At 41.4% G+C, this 12,999-nt stretch overlaps 1 protein-coding gene across 1 annotated transcript; it reads right to left on the reverse strand.

Annotated features, from left to right (window-relative positions):
• gap43 (growth associated protein 43) lies at positions 1-12,999 on the reverse strand. The gene is made up of 3 exons (XM_008426062.3): positions 12,696-12,999; positions 4,318-4,921; positions 1-1,278 (listed from the first exon to the last, which is right to left on the reverse strand). The coding sequence occupies exons 1-3, from the start codon at positions 12,723-12,725 to the stop codon at positions 1,199-1,201; spliced, it is 714 nt and encodes a 237-aa protein (XP_008424284.2). The 5' UTR covers positions 12,726-12,999; the 3' UTR covers positions 1-1,198.

Below are 12,999 nucleotides of genomic sequence, written 5' to 3' on the forward strand. Positions count from 1 at the left end.
TTAGGATGGTAATTGGCACATTTGCTTTATTTTGAAAACAGACATTGAAACCATTTTTTATTTTTTTCAGCATTTTTTTTTTTTTTCACAAGTTTGAACTCTTTGATAAGGTTGAAACTGGACATTGTACTCACTGGAACATAGGAAAAGAATTTCGTATGTTTGAATTTTTCTTTTTCAGATTTTTTATCTTTTTTTTCAGTAACATCAGTGCAAGAGTAATTTTTTTTTTTTTCCAATTCATAGAAACTGTCATAACAACACCAAAGACATTAAAAAGAAGCCGCCACACCTCTTAAGTTTTTGTGACTGCGAAGAAGTTCCTCTCGGAGGGAGAGTTCCCATCATGCATCTGGTTCCATGGTTCATGCTACTGTTCTCACGCTTGCTTGGCAGAACACAAGTCAATATATATAAGAGCCAGTTACATCAATACTCTAGTAATTTACTATAGTTTATTATAGGATTTAAATGGCAACAGGTCCTTTACTGTAAATGTGGATTGACAGAGTTTGTAAAAGGGGTGTAAACCGAGCCTGAGTGACTCAAGCTGAATAGAAAGAGCAGGAATTTTATTGTCTTATTTTTGATGTGGAATAAAACTACCCAACTAGAAATCTCACACATCTAGATATACATTCGAGTACCCATCTGACGTGTTGCTGTGTTCTCAATACACTTGCGCGGTGCTGAAAACTGGAGTTGCATTTAAAAACTGGCTTGTTTTTTGTGCATGCATTTGCATTTGCAGAACAGATTTTTGTTTTTGCAATGTGATTTTTAAAAAAAGAGTGCATTACAATGCAAATGAACCGTGGTGCATTGGCAATGCATTTTAAATGTGTGAGAGGTCCAGTTGGAAGCAGACAATCCAGTCATGTTTCATTTATATTCAGTAGTGAAGCTTTTTACCTTTGCAACATCATTATTATCATCATCAAGGTAATATCATTTTTCACACTCATTAATACAGACATCATCATCATCATCACCATCACACTATTAGCTTGAGCCAAAAAACTTCACGTTGGAAACTCCCCCAACATGAGAAAATCATTGCCACACAAAAAATGACAAACAAATAGAAACTGACCGCCCTCGACATTGGGAAGGCAAAGAGCAACCTTTTTAGATTTTTGTTTTTGTGTTATTCATCATTTTCTCTTAATTCTGATTTCCAGTGGCTAAGACTTTGCCGTTAGTCTTCCTTGGCCTCAGAGATCTCCGCAGCCCCGTCTGGGTGGGCGTTCTCCTCCGCTTTTGACTCCTCTGCAGCATCTGTGGGGAAGCGAGGGGAGAATACAAAGGGAATAAATGTAAATCGAGGAAAAGGAAGAAGAAAAAGGAAACGTGAGTTTGAGAAGAAAAGTCAAGAAAAGCTCATTTTAGCCAACTACTGTTAGACTACAATGATAAAAGTCTAAATGTTGTTTTTTTAAGATTCGGAAAAGTGCTGCAAATATTAAATGTGAGTTTTGGAGCTTTAAAAAGTAATATCTGATTAAACATTGAATAAAAACAACATTATGGGGGGAAAAAAATCTTGAAAAACATAGAAAGGGGCAAAATAATTTCATATTTTTCCATCAAGAGCACACCATCTCAAGCTTCAAGCTAATTCAAAAATATTCCCTTCTACGTGTGTAAATAATAAAGGAGCAGAGGGCTCCTAATGGACCCATGAAACCCTTGAACAGACATCACAATGCTAACAGCAGCATCTTGGCCTGCCACATCTGATTATGTGTGATGCCTACAGGGAAGGACTGGGCTACAATAACCACCAGAGTTGGCTGTTGCTAACTGTGAATCGTTGGTTCCTCACAAACCTACATGTAGGTTTCTAGGCTGTGGGTTATGTTGTTCTGGTGTTTTTATTTTTACATTCTGTCTAATGAGTTTTTCTCTCCAAACAACATTTTTAAAACAACAACAAAATCATACCAGTCAAGGTTGTATTAATAAGTAAACGCTTCAGTTCCAGATGTGCCAGACACATGCATATTAGTAGAGTGCTCTTTGTGAGGTGATGTCACACTTGGATGATCTCATAGTTTTTTAATGAAAAAAAATAATAAAAAATAAAAAACAGATGACATCACCCGGGGTGACGAAGTGCATGAGTGTGTTTTAGTGTGTGTGTGTGTGTGAAGAGGTGCAGGGAAAAGTGGGACGATCATATGGCTGCACTAATATGTGACTCATGACAGAATGAGTCATAGTAGACCGTCCAGGTAAGAGGTAATTAACTTGTTAGCTGGCATGACAGATTCAAGAATGTCCTTCTCCATGGCTGCTGAATGTGTGTGTAGCAAATACAATCTCATCCAATTTCCTGAGCCAACGCTTGTTTCCAATGTTGTGGCATTTGCTCCAGATTATCCATGGCATCATTGGGACCAGCAGAGAACCGCTGAAGAAAGCAACCAGTGTGAGAAAATGGCTGGATTAGGATTTATATGAATAAAATCCACCTGTTATTTTCCACTTGTTTTTAAAGCAACTTGGCTGACAGAATATCAACAGTCATCAAAGGATTTTTCATAAAGACAGAGAACTGATGTAACATACTATGCAGATGACATTTGATTGTTTATAGCAATATTATTCTGTCAGTAATATTTAAAAGTATTTGAAATTTATCTTTGCAAGTAATTTTGGCTTTTTTCTATCTCCTTTGCTTGTTATTTTAAATGTCCAGACTTGGTTAGGTACTAAATGTGCTCTTTTCAAACAACCACTTGATGGTTATTAAAGCAAGCTCAGATGAGAACTGATCAAAACTGAAAACAGAAAACCTAAAATAAAGACCTTTTTTGTAATTACCAAACATTTGGTGCATCATTGAACCTGGAGCAACATTTTGATGAAAAACTTTCACTGCTTGAACCTACAATCACTAAAGATTTGTTTGATATCTAGAGCCAAGCATTTTTAAGTAACAGATGTGTTATACAGCTCATTGTTCCGTAGTGTTAGAAACACTTTAACAGTTTTTTACTCATGTTCCCCTTTAGTAATGAATACAAAATTATTTCCAGATTATTCAATAAGGAACAGTTTGATGCTATGAAAGTCAATTTTGAATTAAACAAGCGTCAGACACATGGCCTCTCATATCCGACAGTGTTCTTCAGTATATCATAGCAATCTGCACATTAGGAAACCTAACCAAGTTATTCAGTAATAAATATTAATTTACTCTGAGTCAGTTCAGTGAGTCCAGCAGTGTTTTGCTCGCTGTGGCTATAGGTAATTAGATGTTCCTTGTCAGCTTGTGCTTGTTTATGACATGCCTCCCCGGCGTTGACCGTTACCTTTAAGGGATCATTAATCATTCATTTAAATCGGAGCACCTGTTATGGCAGCTCTTCTCCACGCAGGGCCAGCTATCCCCATTGAGGTGGTAACTATGACAACAGGGAGACAGGTGACCTAGTTTCTTTGTAGTTCTCGAGTTGGTACGTCTGTGTGCTTCACCATTTCACACCCCCTCCGACTCCGCACTGAGCATGCTCCACTACCCACCTGTCTGACCCAGTCTGAGAGTCCTTGGACCAGAAATATCAACTCATGTCAAGAGCGTGTTGTCAGAGTCTGCTGCGTGTCTTTGGGACGTCTCTGCTCTTCCTGGAACTTGAACTCTGGTTTGCTTAAAAACGTAGCCTTCATCAGTATTTGTTGTTCATTTTAAAACCGTGACAATGGGGGGATTTAAATGCACTTCTGTCAACTTTAAATAAAGCTTTGTAACATATTCAGAAGATCTGAATGATTGAACAGGCATGGTGATTTCTCTTTAAACGACAAGTAATCTCTGCTTCTTAAATACAGCTTTGATTACTCCTAAAATCGCTCAGCACATCATTCTCAGAGATAATTATTCTTCAGCTCTAAGCATTACCACATCAGTATAGAGTATCCTTCAAGCTGAGGCTGAGATACAAGGCTGTTTAATGTAATATTGAGCTGCATTTCTGTGTTAAACAGTGAATGCTGGAGCCCTGCCAATGATCTTTATATCCCAAAGACTTAACGCGAAGTGATGTCCTGGGGTGCCTGCCAAGCAGCCTATCTGAAAGTCTACCAACTCTTCTTTATTACATTTTTACACCTAGTAATTGCTTCTATATTGTTGGAATTGACTAGGAGTATTTGTTTGTCTCCAAGTACCATCACAAACATATGCACAGAAACGTGTCCAATTAAACAACTTTTTAAAGTTTAAAATTAAACTTTAAAATTAAACAAGAATCTTGTTTAACTTTTTAAATTAAACAAGATTCTTATCTAAATGGAGCTCTGTGATCCACATACCTTTTTTATCATTTGTTTGGTTAGGCTCCTCCTTTTCAGCTGTCGGACTGACAGCAGCAGGCACATCGGCTTTTCTGGCCTCCTCCTTCTTCTCCTCACTCTTCTCCTCCTTTTTCTCCTCGGCTGTGGCTGTGGTGGGACTCTTGGCTGTGGCCTCCACCTCTTTGGGCTTCTCCTCGGCCTTCGGCTCCTCTTTCTGAGGTTCAGAGGGGGCTGTGGCAGCCGTGGGAGAGGCAGCAGCTGGAGCTGCCGCTACGGGAGATGTTGCTGTGCCTGCAGGAGAGTTAGCTGGCTTATCTGCTCCTGGGGTTTTGGCCTGGTTTGTCTCCTCCCCCTCCTTCTTGGCCTCCTCTCCTGTAGTTTCCTCCTGCTTAGCAGGTGCCTCTTCTCCCTCCGCCTTCTTCGTCTCCTCTCCGTTTGCTGCCTCTTCTGCAGCAGGACTGTCTCCGTCCTTCTCTTCCTCTCCATCTTTCATCTTTTTCCGAGTTATGTGTCCACGGAAGCTCGCCTGTATTTTGGTGGCAGCCTTGTGAGCCTTGTCTTCAGGCTTGTTGGGGGTGCCATCCTGCTCAATCTTCTGGTCTGCATCTTCATTCTTCTCCACCTGAAAAGCAAGAGACATTTATGCAGGTTAACAATTGAAACCAAGAGTTTAAATTTAGGGGAAGCAATCTAGGTCTGGAAAAATGTATTGAAGGGATTTTTTTTTCAGGAAAATATACAAACACAATCCCTAAATATCATGCTGGCATTTGTATCTGTTCATTACACATTGTTCAAATGTAATGAACTGAGAGATCAACAGCAGGAAAAGTTACTGAAAAAGTCTTTAGCCACCCTGTGCTTCTTGTTGATTTCCATTATTCTGACAACCTGCTAAAGTGATCTTCTGAAGTCATTCTTCAGAATGTAATTTGTGAAAAGATTTTCGATGGAAGTTGGATGATTTTCCATTTAGCTTGTGCTAAAGATGATGCAAAACTGTTTTCTATTTCTAATGCTGGCACATCTAAAAACACAACTGATGTAATAAATAATAATAAAAGGTTTTGTTTTGTTCTACTTTGGTTAGTGTACATTACTTTTACCGTCAAATCACAGTTTTGTTTTTTTCCTACTTAATAATGGTGTAAGCATGAAGGAATTGAAGACTACAAGAGTTTCCCCCAATTTGCATACAATTGTTAGCTGAATTGATAAAAAATAACTTTGCATACAGTCAGTTACAGCCACTTGAAGCATTTAGCATGCTAAGGTAAGGGACTCTTCATTGGTGCAGACTGAGCATATGCATTGCATTACACAAGATTCATAGGTTTATGGTTGTGACATTTTAGTAGCCTTTATCTCAGGCTTTGCTGTAGTGACATATAAGTGTGATGTTTATTTATTTTTATTTATTTATTTATTTATTTGCTCATGTATTTGTACTTTATTGTAATGCAAGGCCTGTTTGTGACTAGAACCTAGCTTAGGAGTACTTAAACTGACTGGCCTTAAACAAAATCAGAAGAACATATAGAAAATATAGAAAACCAAATCAGCAGATAATTCATAGAGGAGGAAATGTGCTTGCCTCAGTTTCATATAAAATAACTTTGGGTTTCCTAAGTTGCTTTGTGCTGGTTAAAAGGTCACAACCACAACGTTAGTTGATTTAATAATCAATCATCTCTATGAATAGACTCATCTAGACTGAAATACAGGTTTTAAAAGCTGCCAATGTTCTTCATAAATATGCTCCCAAGCTGAAATTTAAGCATATAGTCGGTTAAAGACTTTTTCATTGAACTGAATAAGCTGTATTTGTAACCATAAAGAAAGAACTGAAGGCTGGGAAAAGTTCAGATTCAGGAGGCATATGACAAGATGAGGAAAAGAGTTAGGAGCAGGACAGTGCTGAGTGCAAGATTAACCAGGATTTAATGATTTTACCTTGGGCAACAGGATCCATAGCTGTCCATCAAATAGTGGCTTGTGTTATGAGTCATATAAATCTAATAAAAAGAAATCAAATCCAACAAAAGCATGAACGATGAGTACTGAAAGTGGCAAACAAAATAAATCAACACATTCAAAATGAATAGGAAAATAAATCAATGTAAAAAATATTCACAAGTCAATAACCTGGAAACAATGTTCATCTCAAATCAATGTAAGTAAGCATAATTAAGCAATAGAATTATCCAGCAGCCTGGAGGCTGTAATCATTTATTTATGCTAAGTGGTAAAGAGACAAATGGGGAAACAAGCAGCTTTTAAATGGCTTGGGACACTTTTTCCTTCCAGCTTGAAATGATTTAGCAGGAGCCGGTGACTGACTTCAGGAAAAAAATAGACCCGTAGTATCATTTTATGTGACAGTAATAGCAGACTTAGTATTGTGAAATCAAAGTTGTGTGTGTGTGTGTGGGAAGGGTGGGGGTTGATTGCCTCCACATAATGAATTAGGCACACTGGGATTTAAGGGAATACAAATATCTGAGTATTTATTATGATGGTTCAACTTAGGCAGAAGGCTGATATTGTTCTCTTCGCATGCTGCTGAGTTACATTTAGTAAATCCTCCCCTCAGCATCCATTTGTCGCGTGCCGAGACAATTTTCTGCTAGTGATTTTCTAAAAACTGTAAAAGCCATCTCTGTCTCCTGCGTACGGTCGGTGCTTCCCATCTGAATGAGATGCCTGCACAAAAATCTCCTCAGCATTCACTGCCATACCCCTCCCAACCATCAAAGGTTACCTTGACAACCAGAGTGCTAACTCATCACAGCTCTGTATGCTGGTTGGCGCTATGAAAGACCACATATCACCCTGATTGGCAGTGCATCTGACCTCTCGGGTGGAGTGGGCCAATGGGAGCACATAAATTAAAGACGGAGCAATCGGGAACAGCTACGGAGGGGTTGCAATTCAGCTGCAGGGCGTGGTGGGATGAAAGGGTCAATGTGCATGTGTGTGCATTAATGTTGGTAGTCTGTGTCATTAGGCAGCGGGATGATGTCGAAATGTGACTGGAAATCGTGCCCTCATCACTGCTACTGTACCTTTGTTTCCTTCTGCCTCTGTTAGTGTCACTGTATGTGATGTAAGGTCTAAATCGGAGAGCTGCCTGCCCAGGGAGTCACATCAGTGTCGGATGATTTACTGTCAGAGTCAGAGCCCCTAAACCAACATGTTCTCTTCAGGGTCAGTGTGTCAGTGCAATAAGGTGCAGCAGTCTCCCTCCTTCACATTTCCTCCCTTGGGTTCAGATAATAAATTCTACTGCTCCATAGCAACCCATCCTCCTTAATTATTTTTGCCCTGATAACATTTTAAAGTAAAAAAAAAAAATGTACCTGCAGAGAAAACAATCCACAGCTTAATCCAAATAGCGTATTTTAGGCCTGAAGGTAGCAGCTGACTGCAGAGGGGTCAAGGCCAAAATGGTTTAAGCAAATACTAATTAGAGAGAGAATCTTCACTATATTTGCATTAAGTGGTTAATTTCACATAATCAAATTATCGACACAGGAAATGCAAGCAGGAGGCTGTGTGCCACTAATAAACTTCCTGTGTTAAGAGTTTCTACCAAGAGTAAAAACCGTTCTTGGTATGCCTTTCATGCTGAGAACTGTGTACATTTTTATTGGATTATGTAAAATTTACCATTTAATGCAAGTATAATGAAGCTTCCAATCTTAGTTCCCTGAATAAATAATCACCCAACTTTTTGGCTAAGTCCCAAGGTTCAGAAAGTAGCATTTGCCTAAACTGCTATAACATTCTTGACATTTGTGTTAAGATGGTAGAAGTCTGGTGTTAACACCTTTAAATCTACCCGTTAGGTTTAGCCTTGGGGATAAACCAGTATGGATTTACACTAAACAAGGACAGTTACCTACTGCTGGGAAAAAAATAAATAATTGCCTATAACTTTTTGACAGAAGCTCACTAAAAAATGGACTGGAAACATTTGCCAATTGGCTATTAAGTGTTGTAATAAACATAAGAATGAGTCCTTTCATTAGGCTGGATGGCATGGAGTCAGACAAAGCTGCACTGCCCGGCCCTCTCCTCTTAGTAATATGCAGGCCTCCAGAGACTTGTTTGGCTTTTATTGGTCTGATCTCATAGAAGCTTGCAATTGCCAAAAAACTTGACCTGCGCACTTAACTCCAAACCAGATTACTTACCGACTGCATTCAGTGAGTCAGGCGGACAGAGAAAAGGATTGATGAGGGTGTTTGGGAATATAGAGAGGGTTGTGGGGGGTATGACATCATTGTTGGAACAGAGCTAATATCATTTACTTTATAGATGAGTGGAAATATAATAAAGCATCGGCAGCCTGCTGAGTGATCTCATATCAGCGTATGAGGGCGGGAAACGCCATCACCTTCACATCACCAGCTTAATCAACTGCATTCGCCTGCATTACACTCTTCAGTGATGCTGCGCTGTCATGTTTTTTCAGGAGGATGCTAGACTTGTCATGTCAAGCTCATTGAGCTGCTAGCAGTGGTAAAGCTCTGCTTTGTTGGCTACAGGATATGAAGAATCCCATTTTGTTTCAACAGGACCGTAGTTGCAAATGCTTTTACAAAGCTTCTTGAAGAGCTGTTAATTGAGGCCCCGGTCACATAGGAATCCTCCTGCGGGCGTTTTTCCACTCTGTCCCTCTGCGGCGCACATTTTCATTCATAAATACAGAGTCGCATCCCTCAGGTACAGCAGGCCACAAGGTACGCTCGGCTTAAACAAAGACTTCATGCCTGCTCATGGTCTTCGTCAATTCATTTCCGACGAGGCAACATATTTGCATTATCCTGCTGATCAAATTACTTTTTTAATAAAAATCAGCTAACAGAGTTTTCTCCCTTGTGCTCACTCATTTTGGTTGCCATAGATACGGAGGAAGGACGCATACAATGTGAAATCTTTGTCATGTGAAGGCAGACAATGTCAGTGATGATTGTCATAAAAAGCCTTGAGTGTGTTGTGATGTCTAAGGGGTCATGCTTTGATGTAAGGAAACCAACAATGACTCGCATCTACCTCCACAGCCCTGCAGAGAACAAACACCTCTCCTCTGTCTTGTTCGGTTTGTAAAAGTGACAAATAACTGAGCAAAAAATGTCTTCAGATCATCATCTACTGGCTGAATGTGTCGATCAGAGCTTTTTGCCAGCGGCTGCCGTTCGCCTCTGGTCTTGGCTGGCCACCGGGAAAACCACACCCCATACAGCCAACGGCTTTACCAGCTTTATCCATAGCCAATCGCATCACCATCCCCCTGCCCCACCCCCCACTGCCCCCAGTGGGGACACACTCTAACAATTTGCCACCTTTCCGCAGCCTCCCTGAAAATGCCATTAGGGACTTGTTCTGGGAGGGGGAAGGAAGGAGAAAGGATGGAAGTGGTGAGGAAGACAGCAACCACAGAGCAACAGCGCAAGCTAATGCATACACAATGATGTGCACACAGACCAAGAAGATCTTTTTAAAAATGAATATTTGATGGTTCTATGCCAAATACAATTACGGAGCTATTAAGAGTAATTTTTGCATCCACAATGATTATGTTGCTCAGCATTGCTTTGCAGAAACTCTTCAGTCAGAAAGCCAACAGGTGCATATATATATATATATATATATATATATATATATATATATATACTTTTTTTTTTTTTTTTACAAAAGCCATAACAATGGAAATTGCTCTCATATCAACGATCTAAATACCAAAATAAAAACCAAATGGCAATCATTTAGAGCACATACTTCTCAAACTTTGGTCACTCAGGTGAGCTAAGGCTCAGTGGAGCGCCCCTCGCTGAAAGCCTCCACAAGATTTGAATATCTGTATGCTCGTCTCCAATAAGCATCCAGACACCAAAGAGCAAAGGCTGCAGTCTGCAACCGCTGAGCATCTCTTCCTCGTTCTCTTTCTCTTGTCTTTCACTCTTCTTCTCGGTGAGCAAACTGCCACCCACTCACTCTCCGTCTCCCTCTCTCTCAGTCTCACACACACACACACACACACAGGCACAGCAAAGCAAAGCACCACACCCTTTTAGCCGGCTGTCTCCTGCAGATGAGGAGAGAGAAGTGGGAGGGGGGGGGACTCAGCTCAGGTGGTGGCTGCCACAATCCCCACTCGCTCTCTCTCTCTCTCTCTCGCTCGCTGCCTCTCCCTTGACGGTGAATTCATTAGGATGTAATGTTTCTTTATATTTATTTTTTTTATTATCTTCACCACAGCCCAGGAAAAGATGCTCTGCAGCAACCACTAACAGCCATATGCTAGCTTCATTACGTCCTCCGGAGCAGCCTTTAATTGAATTACACCGGCTCTCTGCCTGAACAAAGGCTCTGCAATCAGCGCTGATCTCATAGGGAGCCGAGGATAAGGACGGAAAGGAAGAAGAGGATGAAGAGGGCTGGACATGAGAGGTGGGGGCTAGTTGGCGGAGGAACAGAGACAGTGGTCTCATGCTTTGGCTTGGGAGTTAGACTGCAAGAGCAGCCAAAAGAGAAGAAGGAACAATTCAGGTAGAGAATAATAATCTTAATAGCTGAGATGACAAAATAGGTCCCCAAGATAAAACTGAAGACTTTGGTGCAGGTGGAATTCAGGTGGAGCCAAAAGAGGGTGAGAAATAAAAACTTCAGCTAAAAAAGTGAGAAGGAGTTGGAGACAACTTTGAATTTAGGTAGGAACCTGGATGCAGGAATAAAGCTGGAAGGCATGCGCCGGCAAAGACACAGCCATAATTTGGGGGCAGCAGGGGACTTCTAAAGTAGGTGCTAGCAGCCACTCCTGTACACTGAAACGATGCTGCAGCAGCACTTAGTGCTCCACAAAGACATGGTCCAGTATTACTGTGCTAAAAAGCAGAAAATCATGCTCTTTGCTCATCCATCCATGAGGACCACAGACTGTGTCCAGATTCATTTATTCTTAGAAGCGGGAAGATGAGGATAAGTGCTTATGGCCCGGGGGGGGGTATCTCTCCCCAGCGATGAGGTGTGCAGCCTCACCCACATGGCTGCCGTCTGCAGCATGCAAGCCGGCTTTTTATTCCTTAATGCCTCCTCCCCCACTTTTGATCTCACTCACCTTTGCACTCGTTCACCTGCTCCGCCTATTATCTCCTGCCGGCTGCAGCCACCACCGTCTTTCCTCTTCATTCCCCTTTTTTTTTTTTTTTTACATCACCTTTGCAGCATCCCTGCCTCTCCCACCATGCCCCCCCCCCCCTTTTGAATGGTCTTTTCCTTTTGCATCTTTACCCCAGATCACCTCCATGTGCAGCAGCCATGCTCCCTCCCTGCCTGCATCTCTCCATGCAGCCTCGTGCATGTCTCTTAAGCAGCCTTAGCTCTACCACTCTCTCTCCTCCCTCCTTGCCAGAGCTAATATGACTCATGTGGGCTGACATTTAAGATGCAATCAAGGACCATCAGAATCCAACATGTTATGAGTCTGATAAATTCCCAATATGTCTGAGGTAGCAGTCTGAACCTCTCTGAGATCACACAGAATGACCATGATGAATGCTGCCTCCTTCTCTTTCTTGCTGTCCTCCACCACTGAGACCGGACTCTGGTTTTCATAAAGCACCCCTTAACACCCTTTAAACGAGCACTCTCTTCACACAACCTCTCCACTGACTGCATCCACTTGTAAAAAGCTGGAGGGCTGTGATAATCCATTTATACTCATTCATTCCCATTGTATTCCCACGAGGCCACTGACATGATGGTGCCGGCAAACTCAATCCGTACCCCACCCATTTTCTTCCTCGCTGTGGAAATTTCTACAGCTCAAGATAACCCGATTTCAAAAGACACTCAAGCACCCCTCATTTAAGGTACCAGTGAAGGCATCACAGAAGGTTGGTCCAATTAATATGAAGCATCATTACGAATGACAGACTCTGACTTTTGGAGAGTTTCTCATCTTTTATATCAACCAATAAAGTGCCCTTTCATAATCTTTAACTTTTTGTCTCAAAGTGTTCAATCAATAAAAAAATAAAAAATAAAAAAAAAGAAACCAGCTGGCTAAGATTGTGTTTCAGCCTTTTGCCTCCTCACCGGAGCAGTGTGAGGTCTGAAAGACATTGTAGCAACATCCATTCATGCGGGATAATCACATTAACTAGGCGTGTCGGGGCTTTGTGGATAGATTTCTATGAAGAGAAGTCGGGCCCAGAGTCAAAGCAAATGAGCCCAATGCTTCCCTCTAATCTCCCCCCACCACACCCCCAAAACCTCCTAATCTGACTACCAGGCAGCCTGTGACAAAAGTTCAGAGATGAGATGAATCATTTAGCGATAGGAAAAAAAGATGCTGAGGATGCTGGAGAAAGCAAAGCGATGCACTTTACCGGTTTGGTTCTTCTTATGCAGCACAGCATAGTTGGAGTTGTAGTATCCTCCCTTTCTCTTCTCTGCTTCTTTCTTCCCTTTTTTCCTTCCCTTTCACTTCTTCTCTGTCACCCTCTCTCTCTCTCTCTCTCTCTCTCTCTCTCTCACTCACTTTCGTGCACACACACACACACACACACACGCTCTCTCGTTCTCTCTCTCTGGCTGTATCACCAGCTAAGCCTTCCAGTGCATTTATTCATCCCAGTTTGCACACACACGCTCTTCGCTGCCTGGGTGCAACTCTTTTCTCTCTCTTACTCT

Source organism: Poecilia reticulata, chromosome 13, assembly GCF_904066995.2.
Source record: "Poecilia reticulata chromosome 13, P_reticulata-male-v2, whole genome shotgun sequence".
Classification (NCBI taxonomy): domain Eukaryota; kingdom Metazoa; phylum Chordata; class Actinopteri; order Cyprinodontiformes; family Poeciliidae; genus Poecilia; species Poecilia reticulata.